This window comes from Anomaloglossus baeobatrachus, chromosome 8 (genome assembly GCF_048569485.1).
Source record: "Anomaloglossus baeobatrachus isolate aAnoBae1 chromosome 8, aAnoBae1.hap1, whole genome shotgun sequence".
NCBI lineage: Eukaryota > Metazoa > Chordata > Amphibia > Anura > Aromobatidae > Anomaloglossus > Anomaloglossus baeobatrachus.
In genome coordinates this window covers 52,902,618-52,918,629 of record NC_134360.1, presented here as the reverse complement: position 1 = coordinate 52,918,629, position 16,012 = coordinate 52,902,618, and the positions used below count along the sequence as shown (strand labels likewise).

General features: G+C 47.9%; 1 protein-coding gene across 1 annotated transcript; it reads right to left on the bottom strand.

Moving 5' to 3' along the window:
• Nucleotides 1-7,041: 7,041 nt before the first annotated feature.
• Nucleotides 7,042-7,983, bottom strand: LOC142250001 (olfactory receptor 5V1-like). Its single transcript, XM_075322066.1, has one exon. The coding sequence runs from the start codon at nt 7,981-7,983 to the stop codon at nt 7,042-7,044; it is 942 nt and encodes a 313-aa protein (XP_075178181.1).
• Nucleotides 7,984-16,012: the final 8,029 nt, after the last annotated feature.

Genomic DNA, 16,012 nt, shown 5'->3' with positions numbered 1-16,012 from the left:
GCTGCGACCTGAGGGACACCTTACTAATGGTTATGAGTACCATTGAGTACCAATATCTAACAATAAACTTCAAAACTAGACAAACAATGACAAGACAAGTGAGGGGGGTTAAGGAAGGAAAGGAAAAGTGGCGGGGAGGAAGGATAAAATTCAAGAATCCAGACATTTTCCCTAGGGCCCATGGGCCTGAGTCTTACAGATCCTCACGCCCCGCAAAGTAGTCCCATGGTGACCACACCGCCTGGAAGCGTTCCATTGTGTCATTCAATAGTGCCGTAAGGTGTTCCATGCGTCTAACATCCAATAATTAATACTTGAGGCTCTGGAGTGTGGGGGTCCCTGACTGCCTCCAATTCCTTGCAATTAGGCACCTGGCCGCTGTAAGGATGTGAGACATAAGCCTAGAGGCCATTTTTCCCATACCCCCAATCCCGAGGCCCAAAATATAAATCAAATGATCAAGATCTACCTCTATATATAGTACTTTGTGAATTAACCACTTAACCTGCTCCCAGAAGGGAACTATCCCTGGACAGGACGAGAATATGTGTAGGATGGTGCCTGTGCTTCCCCCGCATCTCCAGCAACTAGCCGGTATAGAGGGGTCTAAGCCATGAAGGAAGTCTGGAGTGTGGTACCAAAACAACAAAATTTTGTAAATATTTTCTTTATATAATGTGCATATTGATGTCTTGGCGGCGTTACCCCAAATTGCTGCCCAATCCTGAGAAAGAACCCGCCTTCCCAATAGAGACTCCCATTTCCGCATATATGGAAAAATCCCCTCAGGCCCATCCCGAGGCTCAGAAAGCAACATGTAAATTGGTGTCCGTGACCCTTCTACAAATTTTCTCAAACTCTGTGGGAACCTAGACCCCCGCCCTGCCAAACAAGGAGCCAGCCAAGTCTCTGATCTGCAGATATTGGAAAAACTCTCGATTAGAGAGGGAAAATTTATCTCTGAGAAACTCAAAGGAATGGATCTGCGTCGTGCTTCCATCTATAATATCTGCGAATCTGAATAGGCCTGCCCTGAGCCAAGGTGCACCATGTCCGACTCCAGACTACTTGGGAGCAGGGGTTGGTATATGAAGGACATCAAAGGAGAGCAGGGGGGCACCAGAGGAAATCTTCTAATATAAAATGCCTAGAGGTCCTTAGTGAACTGCATTAGTCCAAGTAGAGGGGGGAGTGAAGCACACCGGGCTGGGGGCCACAGGAGCGAATTTGGGTGTATAAGCGCCAACCAGAGCTTTTCAATCTTGGTCCACCTGTTGTATGCCCAAAGGGACACCCAACAGGGGATCCTCCTGATGTGAGCCGCCCAATAGTATTTTAGAATGTCTGGGATGGAAAGCCCACCCCTGTTCCTACGAGCCATCAATACCTCCTTGGCAACCCTATGGTGCTTATTACACCAAATGAATCTCAGGACAGCTGCTTGAAGGGTCTTTAGTTCCTTCAGTGGCACCTTAACCGGAAGGGTTTAAAAAAAATATAATAATTTGGGAAGCAAGCTCATTTTAACCGCCGCAATACACCCCATCCACGAAAGGGGTAGAGGCATCCATTTACTCAGAAGGGCCCTCAGTTCTCGGAAAAGGGGGGGAAAGTTAAGGTTATAGAGGGAGTCATAAGAAGATGTCAGGTTGACCCCCAGGTACTTGACCGCATCTGTCTTCCATCGGAATTTAAAATTCAAACGCAGATAATCCAGGGCCACCGGGTCGAGGTTTAATGGCATTGCCTCCGTTTTACTAGAATTGATCTTATACTCCGAAAGGCTCCCATATACACCCAAGGTTCGCATTAAATTTGGAAGAGAAACGTGTATGTTAGTAAGTGTAATGAGAACATCGTCGGCAAAAAGCGAAATTTTAAACAATTTGTTCCCAACCAGGACCCCTGAGATGTCCGGGTTACTCCTGACCGAGGACGCGAGGGGCTCTATACACAGTGCAAAGAGAAGGGGAGACAGGGGGCACCCCTGCCTGGTGCCTTTGGAGATGGTGAAAGGCCTAGAGATGTGGAGGGGGAGTTTAATAGAGGCAGTAGGGGCACTATAATGGATTTTAAAGCTTGCATGAAGCCACCCGAGATCCCAAAGACCTCCAATGTCTTGAAGAGAAAAGGCCACACGAGGCGAACGAAAGCCTTTTCCGCATCGAGACTCAACACTAGCATCTGTTGATTCCTCCGATTCGCCACATTCACCAAATCACCAAATCTATGACTTTCCTGGTGTTGTTCCCCCCCCTGGCGGCAAGGGACAAAACCCAACTGGTCTTTGTGCACGAGTTGGGGCAACCAACAATTGAGCCTAGCTGCTAGGAGTTTGGTAAACATCTTCAAATCGGAGTTCAAAAGAACTATTGGTCTATAATTAGCCCAATGCAAGGGATCCCTGGGTGGCTTGGGCAGGAGGATTAAGTGGGAGTGTAGCATGGATGGTGGGATAGGGTTACCCTGCAAATAGGAATTAAACAAGGTGGCCATGTGTGGGAGAAGCTCCGCCGCAAACGCCTTATAGTAAAGGTAAGTAAAGCCGTCCGGGCCTGGCAACTTCCCGTGGGGCAGGGTCTCCAGAATTTGCTCCAGTTCTTCTATGGTAATCACCTCATTCAAAGCACCGGCTGCTCCGTTAGGCAATGAAGGAAGCTCAAGGGCAGAAAAATAGACCCCAGTGCCCCAGCCCCACGCGAAGCCATGCCCGAGGGGACCAGAAGGTTATAAAGCTTATTATAATATTTGAAAAAAAATGTCAGCTATTGAAGCGGGGTGATAATGGATAGTGCTCTTTTCGTCGCACAAAGCCTAGGGACGTGAGGACGTAGCACGCTCCCTAAGTTGTCGAGCAAGTAAGGTGTGAGTCCTGTTACCCCTTTCATAGTATCTTTGTTTAGAAAAGGTTAGTAATTATTCTGCTCTGCCAGTTGCCAAGTCTCTCAACTTTTCCCTGAGGCTAATGACTCTCCGAAGAACAGTTAGTGAAGGGTCCACCGCCAGTCTCCTCTCCTGCAGCTTGAGTTGGGCAGTTATAGAGTCCTGCTGACTTGTGGCTCTCCTCTTAGCCCTGGCACCCTCCCTAATGCAGAGTCCCCTCATCACTGCCTTCTGGGCCTCCCAAAGCGTTGCCGGCGATAAGACCGAGCCCGTGCGTGTTCAACTGGAAGAATTCAACCAACTGCTTATTTAAAGAAGCCTTAATGTCAGGGTCTTTGAGCAGAGATTCGTTTAGGTGCCAGTGGTGGGGCCTAGAACGAGGACCATCCTTCCTAAAATCCACTGTGAGAGGGGAATGATCTGACCATGTAATAGAGCCCCATATCCACCCTCTCAAGACGCCCCAGCAGCTGTGAGTCAATGAAAAAATAGTCAATTCTAGTGTGTGTCTGGTGTGGATGGGAATAGAAGGAAAAGGCCCTCTCTCCTGGGTGATCCACCCTCCAAACGCCGTACAAAGCCCCTGATCTAATGAGCGTACGAAAGTCCCGGGACAAATTTCTCAGGGCACCCGATGGGGGATGTCCTCCCACAGAAAGTGTATCAGCTACCTCCGAAAAGGGGATGTTAAAGTCGCCCCCAACACTGTTGAGGCCGGCACTATCAATGCATGAATTTTCTTAAGAAAGTGTAACTGCCCTTCGTTAGGTGCGTAAATATTGGACAGTATATGCGGGGATCCCCCCAGTAGGCCCTCCAAGATCACATATCTACCCTCTGGGTCACAATGAGAACCCGTAACTTGTAAAAGGGCAGTTAGAGGATACTAATATAGCAGCAACTCCTCTCTTCGCACCTGAGTGAGCTGAGAAGTGAGTGGGAAAGTGGTGGGACGCAAATTTAAATGTGTTTGATTCTGCAAAATGTGTTTCTTGGATAAAGGCTATGTCCGCACCTGATTTTTTTAGTTCCTGTAACAGCAATTTCCTCTTGCGGGGTGAGTTCAAACTCTTTACGTTAAGAGAGATAATGCGAGCCATATCTTACATAGTTACATAGTTACATAGTTACTTAGGTTGAAAAAAGACCTAGGTCCATCTAGTTCAACCTTCCTCCACCAGTTCTACATTTAGTCACTAAGTCATTTATAACCAACAATGTTTTGTGTACTGAGGAAATCATCCAGCCCTTTTTTAAAAGCTGTTATAGTATCTGCCATTACTACCTCTTGTGGTAGGGCATTCCACAGTCTGACCGCTCTAACTGTAAAGAACCCTTTCCTATTTAGGTGTCGGAATCGCTTTTCTTCCACTCGCAGTGAGTGCCCCCTGGTCCTTAGTATTGTTTTCGGAAGAAATAAGTTATGTGCCAGTCCTTTATATTGACCACACATGTATTTAGACATATAAATGAGATCTCCTCTGAGACGTCTTTTTTCTAAGCTAAACATATCTAACTTTTTCAATCTGCCATCATATGGGAGGCCTTCCATTCCTTGTAATAGTCTAGTTGCCCGCCTTTGAACTGACTCTAACTTCTGAATGTCCTTTTTAAAATGTGGAGCCCAAAACTGGATCCCGTATTCCAGATGTGGCCTTACAAGTGATTTATAGATGGGTAACAATACGTTGGGATCACGGGATCTAATCTCTCTTTTTATACACCCTAGAATCTTGTTTGCTTTAGCAGCTGCTGCCTGACATTGAGTGCTGCTGCTCAGCTTATTTGTAATGAGAATACCCAAGTCCTTCTCCTGTTCTGTAGTCCCGAGTTTACTTCCATTTAATGTATATGCAGCTATAGGATTACTCCGTCCTAGGTGCATTACTTTACATTTATCAACATTAAATCTCATTTGCCAAGTATCTGCCCATTCTGACATCTTATCCAGATCTCCGCTCCACGGCCTCCACCTCCTCTCCCCCCGGAGAACCCCAACCTCCACCCCCCACCTTGGACCACACGGGGTGGGGGCGGGGCCTCCAACTTTTGCAGATCGCAATCTGGGATACGAACCGCTGGGATGTCCAAGGCTTCACAGAACAGGGTGGTGTCTGCTGGAGTGCGGAGAATCACCGATTTACCTCCTTTGCGTGCTGATAGAGCGAACGGGTACCCCCAGCGGTATGGAACCTGGTGCTCCTTCAGGCTCATGAGGAGGGGTTTAAACTGCCTTTGTTTCTGCAGTGTGATGCGAGAAAGATCCGGAAAAAGCTGGATCTCCCTGCCATTAAACACGGGTGCCTTGTTCCTGACTCTGGCCTTAGACATGATCAGCTCTTTGGTTGCAAAGTCATGAACGCAACAGATGATATCCCGGGGTTGGGGAGATAAATTCTTCGGCTGTAATGCCCTGTGTGCTCTGTCCAGTTTGATATCATTGGAAGGAGCATCTAGTATATTATTGAAGATGGATTGTAAGATGAAACTGGTGTCCTCGGGGCCATCTGATTCCGGGACCCCCTCACACAGACGTTGCAACGGCGCCCCCTGTTGTCAAGATCCTCTAAGTGAGACTGCATATCCTCCATAATTTTGTGTTGAGATGATGCCAGCTTGCGTAGCTCTGAAACATGGGATCTGGTGATGTCATGTTCTTCCTCCAGGGATTCAATTCTGACAGACAATTGCTGCAAATCCCTCCTCACCTCCGCTATTTCTGACCTGCAAGTTGCTTTGACCTCACGTATGAGGCATTGACAGTCCTCTTTAGAAGGAAGTTTGTTAATGATATCTTGCATGTCCTTATTGGATGTGTCTGGCCTTTTAAATTGTGCTCCTGCAGTGGATGTTGCTGAGGCTTTAGCCTGGCGCTAGGAAGATGGGGAGAGTAGTCTCCACTCTGTAGCCCCGAGGGGGGAGGCAGGCTTCCCCATCCCAGAGATTCTCTGGCTGCAGCTGCGGCCCCATCCTCTCCCAGCTGAGGGGGAAGGGGGTTTCCCTGAGGCCCATCTACATCTCCCGCCACCATCTCACACTCCTGGGCCTGCTGCTGCAGTGCCTGAGGGTCTGAGGAAGCACAGGCCCGCCGGGCAGAGGCATCCTCCGGTGGAACCGCCACAGCATCTCCTCCGCCCCCCCGACATACCCGCTCACCGTCTCATCTTCCTCTTGCAGCATGGCGGGACGGGCTGGGGCTTCCACTTCCCCTCCATGCTCCTGGCAAGATGTCATCCGGGCCTCCCCAGGGCCCTGTTCTTGGCCCAGAAAGGCATCCAGGTCCGTGGTATGGTGCGGGGGGGGCGCCGGTACCTGCTGCATCGCCTTTATCCTTCGGGGACCCATATTGTAAGCCGGTGGGTGACTTTGCTGATGAATAAGTGCCAATTTAGCTGCGGGTCGGCGGGAGCTCCTCTTCCCCACGTCCTCTCAGCTTTGCATCCTGGACACGCCCCCGACTTCTTGTCTTTAAAGGAAAGGTTGACAGTAAAAGGTGAGTGTCATGGGGTATGTAATGACAGGCCAGGGGCCCCTAGGCTGACTCTCAGACTTGGGATCCTGCGCTGTGCCTTGTGTCGGAGGTAGGCTTGATGGTAGCCAGGGTCGACCATCCAACATGGCCCTGTCTCCTATCCAGCCTCTGATACTACTTCCCCCCACCCTGGGAGCAGGCTAGAAACCCAGAAACAAAACAACTTGGACGAGGGAGAATGGAAACTCGTACAAACTGCACTCAAAACACAGGAAAGATAATACGTGTACAGGGAATCAAAGAAAAAGGGAACGTTCAACAGGGGAACGTTCACACCACTCAATATCGCAATACAGATCACCATCAACAGGTTCACCTACAAGACCGGTTTTGCTTGGAGCAAAAGCTGAAGCTATAATCGGCACTGAGTAGTGAGATCCAGGTTCTTATATAGGAAGTAGATGACCTTGATTGGCAATTGGCAACCTGAGCGCCTAGCAGAGTTCCCTTGGAATTAACTCCTGCAGGACTAAGAAACAGTGTACATAAAACAGCCGACGCCCAGCTCTAGCTGACCAACTAGGAGATATCAGGATGCCTGTCAGACTCTGCAGTATGAACAGAGCCTGACTCTGCTATGACACCTAATGTGTCTAGACCTGAACACCATATGACAGGGAGATCCATCACAGACAGTCATTTTTCCGCATGTATGGATAAACGGTTCTCTTGACAGCATCCTTCAGGTCTTTGTTTCTAATACTGTAGATCAGTGGATTCAGTAAAGGGTTAATGAGAGCATATGTCACGGACACAACCTTGTTAAGAGTAAAGAGATTACTGGTGGTGGGCACAAAATAGATAAAGATAATGGACCCATAGAAAATAAACACTACAGTGAGGTGAGAGGTGCAGGTGGAGAAGGCCTTAAGCTTTCCATGACTGGTCCGGATCCTCAGAACGGTGCTGAAGATGCGAAAATAGGGAACAAATGTGATGGCAAAAGCTCCGATTCCAAGGATTCCACCTACAATTAATATGACTACAATGTTTATTAAAGTATCAGTACAAGAGATCTGGAACAGATGAGGAAGATCACAGAAGAAGTTATGGATGGTGTTTGGACCACAGAAGGTCAGCCTGAGCGTGAATAAAGTGTGGACTAGTGAATAAAGGAACCCAAGAACCCAAACCCCACAGGCCATCTGGGTACAAACTGCCCAGGACATGATCTGGGTATAGCGCAGTGGGTGGCAGATGGCAACGTATCTGTCATATGACATGGCAGAAAGCAAGAAGAGCTCCGCACTGGCCAGGTAGATGAAGAGGAAGACTTGGGTTGTGCAGGCCGGTAAAGATATTGAGTGGTTGTTGGTGACCAAGTCAAGGAGCATTTTAGGAGCCGTTACTGAAGAGTAGGAGACATCTATAAAGGCCAAGTTTCCAAGAAAGAAGTACATTGGAGTGTGAAGTTGGGAATCGGTGAAGACGAAAATGATGATCATGAAGTTTGTGATGACAGTCAAGACATAGATGAAGAAGAAGACAATGAAGAGAAGGTATAAGTTGTGAGGATGATCCGAGAGGCCGATGAGAATAAATTCAGTCACTTTGGTGAAATTGGTCATTGCCTTGATCAAAGAAATTCCGATGCCTAAAATGCTGAATAATGTGGGTCAAAGAGAGATCGGTAAATAGCAAGAACTTGAGCACACAAGAGGTCGACACAGACGTTGCCTGAAGGTTTCATATTGATCAAGTGGAGTTATTGTTGCTTGACTAATATAGAGAGATCTAGATCTTCACCGTCCCAGGAGATGTAAAACACTGCAAATAACAAGGCAATTTTTACAAAGCCTCAGAGCATTAATTATAATGTCAAGTTTTTGTGTTTGTCACTGGAGATCTTTAATTATTCTTCAATTTTAAACTTTTAGCAAATCGTATTACTTTTATTCTTTCTTAAAACTTAAAGTTATAACTTAATTATAAAACTTCATCTTTAGTTCATAACTAAATGTGAACATTTTGAGAAAGTTCAGTTTTTTGTTTTTTTTTTAACACGCACACTTATTGAGATGATAAATAGCCATAAAACCTGATTGAAATTCTATAATCTTCTGAATGTTTCAAAATGTATCCATAGCTCTATGGCAACAGACTACAAAAACCTCAGTGTAGTCTGATATGCAATGATTTTCATATTTTTCATTGTCTATATGTCATGAAGAAGAGGAGGTGTAGATAAATGTTTTGGCCAAATTTGAGAGAACTACCGGATTTGAAATTGACCATATTCGCCCATCATTAGATGATTCAGTATCTTTCAACATCTTGTATAGGGGACTGAAGCGGTCTGGATACAGCTATTAGGTGCTTCAGAGCAACACTTGCAGGCACATACTCCTTGCCTATGGATCCAGACACTTCTGAGAGGCCGATAGACTTGGCAACACTCTGTAAACTACAGTGTATCACAAAACTGAGTACACCCCTCACATTTTTGTAAATATTTTATTATATCTTTACATGGGACAACACTGGAGATCTGGCACTGTGATGCAATGTACAATGTCAGTGTGCAGCTTGTATAACAGTGTAAATTTGGTGTCCTCTAAATAACTCAGCACTCAGCCATTAATGTCTAAACCGCTGGTAACAAAAGTGAGTACATCCCAGGTGAAAATGGTCAAATTGTCCCCAAAGTTTCAATATTTTGTGTGGCTAACATTATTTTCCAGCACGACTTTAACACTCTTGGGCATGGAGTTCACTAGAGATTCACAGGAGCCACTGGATCCTCTTCCATCCTCCATGATGATATCACGGAGCCGGTGCGTGTTAGAGATCTTGCACTCTTCCACCTTCCATTTGGGGAGGCCACACAGATGCTCAATAGGCTTTAGATTTGGAGACGCTTGGCTAGTCCGGCACCTTTACCCTCAGTTTCTGTAGCAAGGCAGTGGTGGTCTTGGAGATGTGTTTGTGTTTCACCCCTATGTGAAAATGACCAAATTGTGCCCAATTAGCCATTTTCCCTCCCTGACAGTGGTGGAACGATTGAGGTTGCAGGGCTCATGACCACGATGGGACCTGGTGTTACACATCTTGCACTCTTCCATTTGGGGAGGCCACACAGATGCTCAATAGGGTTTAGATTTGGAGATGCTTGGCCAGTCCGGCACCTTTACCCTCAGTTTCTGTAGCAAGGCAGTGGTGGTCTTGGAGGTGTGTTTGTGTTTCACCCCTAAGTGAAAATGGCCAAATTGTGCCCAATTAGCCATTTTCCCTCCCCGGCAGTGGTGGAACGATTGAGGTTGCAGGGCTCATGACCACGATGGGACCTGGGGATGCAGGGGACAGTATAAATGAAAAAATGGTAATAGATCCTCTTCCAAGAAGGACTTTTTAAAAAACAACTCCACCTCCAATATACTGCCACCGAAATAATGATCACTCTACCCCTTCCTGGAACAAAACAAAAAAAAGGGATGATCAATTACGTCATGGTAATAAGGCTATATCGGGCCAGCCATCTTTTTCCTTTCTCGCTCGCAAGTTGGACCTTTCAATTTCTCCAGCTTGTCCACAGTGGATAGGAGTAAGGGAAAGGGTCATATGAACAAAAGCAGTATATCAAAAGAGGTAATGGTTAATACCTAGGGTCACTCGTTTACAAATTTTTGATTGAATTACCCTCGTTTATCAGGGATTCGTCACACCTTATTTTGGAACTGAGTGAACTGAGGATTACTACAGAATCTTTGTTTTTAACTCTTGATGTAACTTCACTTTACTCCAATATTAATGGTGACATGAGGTTGAAAGCAGTTGATCATTACCTTAGTTTAGATATTTCTATTCAGGACCATCTGAAAAAATTTCTTTTAGATGGTATGGAATTTATACTTCAACACAATATTTTCACTTTCGTGGGTGCGACCTATCGGCAGTTGAGGGGTTGTGCGATGGGCACCCGATTCACATCCTATTTGGCTAATCTGTTTTTAGGCTTGTTTGAGTCGGTGCACATCGCTCAGTCCTCCCTGTTGATGGGGCGCATCTTACCTTACAAGCGATACATAGATGATCTGTTTTTTATCTGGACTGGTAGTCTGATGATTGCTAATTATTTTGTTTGTAACTAGAGACCAGTTTGGGTCTGGCTGGACTTAAAAAAGTCTGGTTCAGGACCAGACTTGAACCCGAACATCTGACCGGATTTCAAAACCTAGATAAAATTCTATGGGGTCACAAACATTGTGCTGTAAAATGGTGGTAGAAAGGGTTAGGGGGATTAGAGCAGAAGCGTTATACTTACAGAATCTCCCATGTGGCTGTCACACTACTTCCTGGTCCGCTCATTAACTCTTATACATATTCACTGCCTCCCCCACCCACCATCAGTCCAGGCGTCTGTGATTGGTTGCAGTTAGACTGCGCTCCCACACTGTGTGACAACGTCTGTGATTGGATAGAATCACACACACTGTCTGTGTCCCTATAGTGGTGTAAAAATAAATAACCTCAATAATAACCAATGGGGTTTGCAGTTCACTTGCACCTTTTCCTTAAACGCCCTTGATTTTTTTGGACTTGGTTATTTCTCAAAAAGTTGATGGAACAATTGAAACCTCTACCCACTTCAAACAGGTAGATGTCAATATATTCCTGGATTTTTCAGGTGAACATTTACCGCACTGGGTGAAAAATATACCATATGGGCAATTTTGGAGGATACGGAAAAATTATTGATCAGATATTAATTTTCACAAAAATGCTAAGATCCATGCAAGATTTGTAGAAAAAGGTTACACAAAAAACTGATTGATGATACTTTCAGAAAAACTAGGGGACTTATGCCGGTGTCACACGGGACGATCTATCGTGTAATCGCACGAGTGATCGCACCCGCCCCCGTCGTTTGTGCATCACGGGCAATTAGTTGCCCGTGGCGCACAAAGTCGGTAACCCCCTGTCACACGCACTTACCTCCCGGACGAAGTCGCTGTGGGCCGCGAACATACTCTTCCTGAATGGGGAGGGACGTTCGGTGTCACAGTGACGTTACACAGTGGCCAGCCAATAGAAGCGGAGGGGCGGAGATGAGCGGGACGTAAACACCCCGCCCACCTCCTTCCTTCTGATTGCCGGCGGCACGCAGGTAAGCTGTGTTCGTCGTTCCCGAGGTGTCACACGGAGCGGCGTGTGCTGCCACGGGAACGATGAACAACCGGCGCGCAGAAGGAGGACCGACATTTTGAAAATGAACGACGTGTCAACGAGCAACGATAAGGTGAGTTTTTTTACTCGTTCACAGTCGTTCGGAGGTGTCACACGCTACGATATCTCTGACGATGCCGGATGTGCGTCACTAACGACGTGACCCCGACGACATATCGCCCGATATATCGTACCGTGTGACGCCGGCATTAGACAAGAGGATTGTTTAACCAAGATTGCCAAAAGGTCCGGTACCAAGATTAATTTGGATAATTCTTACTACTTTTTATAAATCATGCACTAAGGTTAAGGAAACAATAAAAAAGTATTGGTTCATTCTAGGGGGAGACCCCATTCTGTGAAATTACCTAAGGATCCCATTGTGGTACATAGGCACAACAAATATCTTAAAAACTTTATTGTGCTCAATCAGGTTAGTAGTAAAGTATACAATAACAGTAGGGTTAGGCGTTTAGGAACTTTTTTTGGATAACAGTGGCAATTAAGAGTGTGGCAGCCACAAATGCAAGTGCTGTAAATAAATATGGTCATCCAAAAAAACTATTTGTTCAACAGTCAAAGGGGAGAATTTTCTGGTGAAAAGTTTTCTGAACTGTAGCAGTTCATTTGTTATCTATACGCTTCAATGTCCAAGCAAATTGCAGTACGTGGGACGGACCACCATGCCAGTCCACATGAGAATGAATAAACATAGGTCATACATCACAAATAGTATAATGAGCCACAGCCTTTCAAGGTACTTACTCATGTACACAAAAAAGCCCTGCTGGTTTAGAACTTAAGAGAACAAATATCTGAAAACTGTACTAATAAATATCAAACATTGGTCAATACTGAGAGTTTTGGATTTTTTAAGTTATCCTCACTGAAGGATTAAATCAGTGCATTGACAACACTTGCTAATGTGTATATTAATATATATTTTTAATACATATATGTATAAAAGATTTTTTCTAAATTTTATGTATAAATTTGCCTATTGTTTTGGTATCTGTAATCGTTTACTGTATATTTACTGTATATTTATGTAAATATCTGCTTATTACTTCTGTATGTTTTGTTGTATATTATTATATTGTTTGTATATATATCTATATATATATAATTGCCTTATTCTGTCTGTCTGTCTGTCATGCTCCAAAATTGTGTCACGGTGACATTGTATCACCGTGACATGTCCTTACGGTGACACAAAGCTGATTGGCCGCTGGGTTCGCCATGGCCCCGCCCCCCCACACGGATTGGCCTCTCGCCCCGGCTGCGCCCCCACACGGATTGGCCAGCCGCTCGCCCAGGCTCTGCCCCCTCCACAGATTGGCCTCTCGCCCCGGCACCCTGCAGGCATTGGCAACTCGCCCACGCCACGCCCCGCCCCCTCACGCAATAGACGTTAGCTCTCGCCCCCACCCCCCCGCATTGCCCGAACTGACACGGTCACGGAGCCACGAATCCCAGGTGAGTACTGTACTCCCCCCCCTTCCCCCCTCACCAAAGGGAGCCCACATCAGCGTACGCCGCCGCCGTATGCTGGTGCCCACGCCACGCCCCGCCCCCCTCACGCAATAGACGTTAGCTCTCGCCCCCCCCCCCCGCATTGCCCAAACTGACACGGTCACGGAGCCACGAATCCCAGGTGAGTACTGTACTCCCCCCCCCTTTCCCCCCTCACCAACGGGAGCCCACATCAGCGTACGCCGCCGTATGCTGGTGTGGGCTCCCGTGCGAGCGGGGGACGTGTTGCGCTGGTAACCATGCTTGCATAGTTACCAGTAAATCAAGGTCCTGCAGCGGCGGGACTTCCACACGCACAAACATAACAGCACACACACACGCATCATCAGATCATCACTCACATCAGATCGCACTCACTCTCACAAACACCTCACACACACCTCACACACACCTCACACACACCTCACACACACCTCACACACACCTCACACACACCTCACACACACATCGCATCCACACACTCACAGCATCCGGCGATATCGCTTGCTTCTCGGCCTCGATACTGTGCTGTGAGCTTCCAGGACCTGCCGGAGGATCACATGGCCAGAAGCATGTGATATCTCCCGGATGTTGTGACTGTGTGTGTGAGTGTATGCGATCGGGTGTGTGTGAGTGTATGCGATTGGGTGTGTGTGAGTGGATGCATCGGGTGTGTGAGTGTCGGCAGAGGAGCACGGCGTGCTGGAGGAGGCTGGGAGCAGAGAGGCTGATCATGGGGGAGGCTGGAAGGAGAGAGGCTGATGCTGGTGGAGGCTGATGCTTGGGGAGGCTGATGCTGGGGGAGACTGGGAGCGGAAGGCTGATGCTGAGGGAGGCTGGGAGGGGGAGGCTGGGAGGAATGAGGCTGGGAGGAGAGAGGCTGATCCTGGGGAAGGCTGGGAAAGGGAGGCTGATGCTGAGGGAGGCTGGAAGGAGAGAGGCTGATGCTGGGGGAGGCTGGAAGGAGAGAGGCTGAGGCTGGGAGGAGAGAGGCTGATGCTGGGGAAGGCTGATGCTGAGGGAGGCTGGGAGGGGAAAGCTGATGCTGGGGAAGGCTGGGAGGACGGAGGCTGGGAGGAGAGAGGCTGATCCTGGGGAAGGCTGGGAGAGGGAGGCTGATGCTGGAGGAGGCTGGAATGAGAGAGGCTGATGCTGGCGGAGGCTGATGCTGGGGGTGGCTGGAAGGAGAGAGTCTGATGCTGGTGGAGGCTGATGCTTGGGGAGGCTGGGAGAGGGAGGCTGATGCTGAGGGAGGCTGGGAGAGGTAGGCTGAGAGAAGAGAGGCTGATGCTGGGGGAGGCTGATGCTGGGGGAGGCTGGTAGAGGGAGGCTGATGCTGGGGGAGGGTGGGAGGAGGGAGGCTGGGAGGAGAGAGGCTGATGCTGGGGAAGGCTGGGAAGAGAGAGGCTGATGCTGGGAGGAGAGAGGCTGATGCTAGGATGAGAGAGGCTGATGCTAGGATGAGAGAGGCTGATGCTGGGAGGAGAGAGGCTGATGCTGGGGGCAGAGAAGCTGATGCTGGGGGCAGAGAAGCTGATGCTGGGGGCAGAGAAGCTGATGCTGGGGGCAGAGAGGCTGATGCTGGTGCAGCATGGGGGATGGAGCACGATGGGGGGGTGCGCAGCATCGGGGATGGAGCATGATGGGGGGGTGCGCAGCATCGGGGATGGGTGCACGATGGGGAGTTCACAGCATGGGGGATGGAGCACGTTTGGGAGTGCGCAGCATGGCGGGTGGAGCACGTTTGGGAGTGCGCAGCATGGGAGATGGAGCACGATGGGGGGTGCGCAGCATAGGGGATGGAGCACGATAGGGAGTGCGGAGTATGGCGGATGGAGCACGTTTGGGAGTGCGCAGCATGGCGGATGGAGCACGTTTGGGAGTGCGCAGCATGGCGGATGGAGCACGATGGGGAGTGCGCTGCATGGGGGATGGAGCACGATGGGGAGTGCGCTGCATGGGGGATGGAGCACGTTTGGGAGTGCGCACCTCCCCCCAACACACACACGCACGCACGCGCGCGCACTGCACAACACACCACACACCACACACACACACACACACACACACACACTGGGAACCACAAACAACTGCCCTACACAGACACCCACACACACAGACAACGCTGCACACACACAACAACCAACACACAAACACCGCGGCACACACAAATATACGCACATACCGCACAACACACACATTGCACAAAACATACCTCCCCCCAAAACACACCACACACACACAAACCGCGCAACACACACACAACGCTACAGACACACAGCGCTCCACAAACAATGCAACACACGCAACACACATACAACACCGCTCTCACCCCCCGTCACACCCAGACAACACCCAGAACATGTACAGCCCCTACACAAACACTTGGTAACTACACACAACAACATTATATATATATAACAAAAATCATACATGAACTACACAATACGTAAATTCTAGAATACCCGATGCGTAGAATCGGGCCACCTTCTAGTATATATATATATATATATATATATATATATATATATATATATACACATATACACACACACACACACACACACACGAGATCAAAATTAGAGCACAATGGCTGATCACTTGCTTTTTTCAGAAATAATGTAATCTACATTGATGAACATGTAAAGATTTTTGTAATTACCCATGGAGATTCTCGGCATTATTCTGTCCTCTCTTGCATTTGTCTTTCGAGGGCGACCAGCCTTCTTGGGGGCCTTGAAAGAGTTTGTGATGTTGTAAAGATGCAATATTCTCAAAATCACAGACTTGGAACAACCAACTTCTCTTACTATGGCTGATATGGTCACCCCTTTGGCCTTCATCTGGCAACCTGCTGCTGGAGGGTTTCAATCACTTTGTAACGGCACACCATTTTTGAAAAGTCAGTGCAAACTGGAAAGT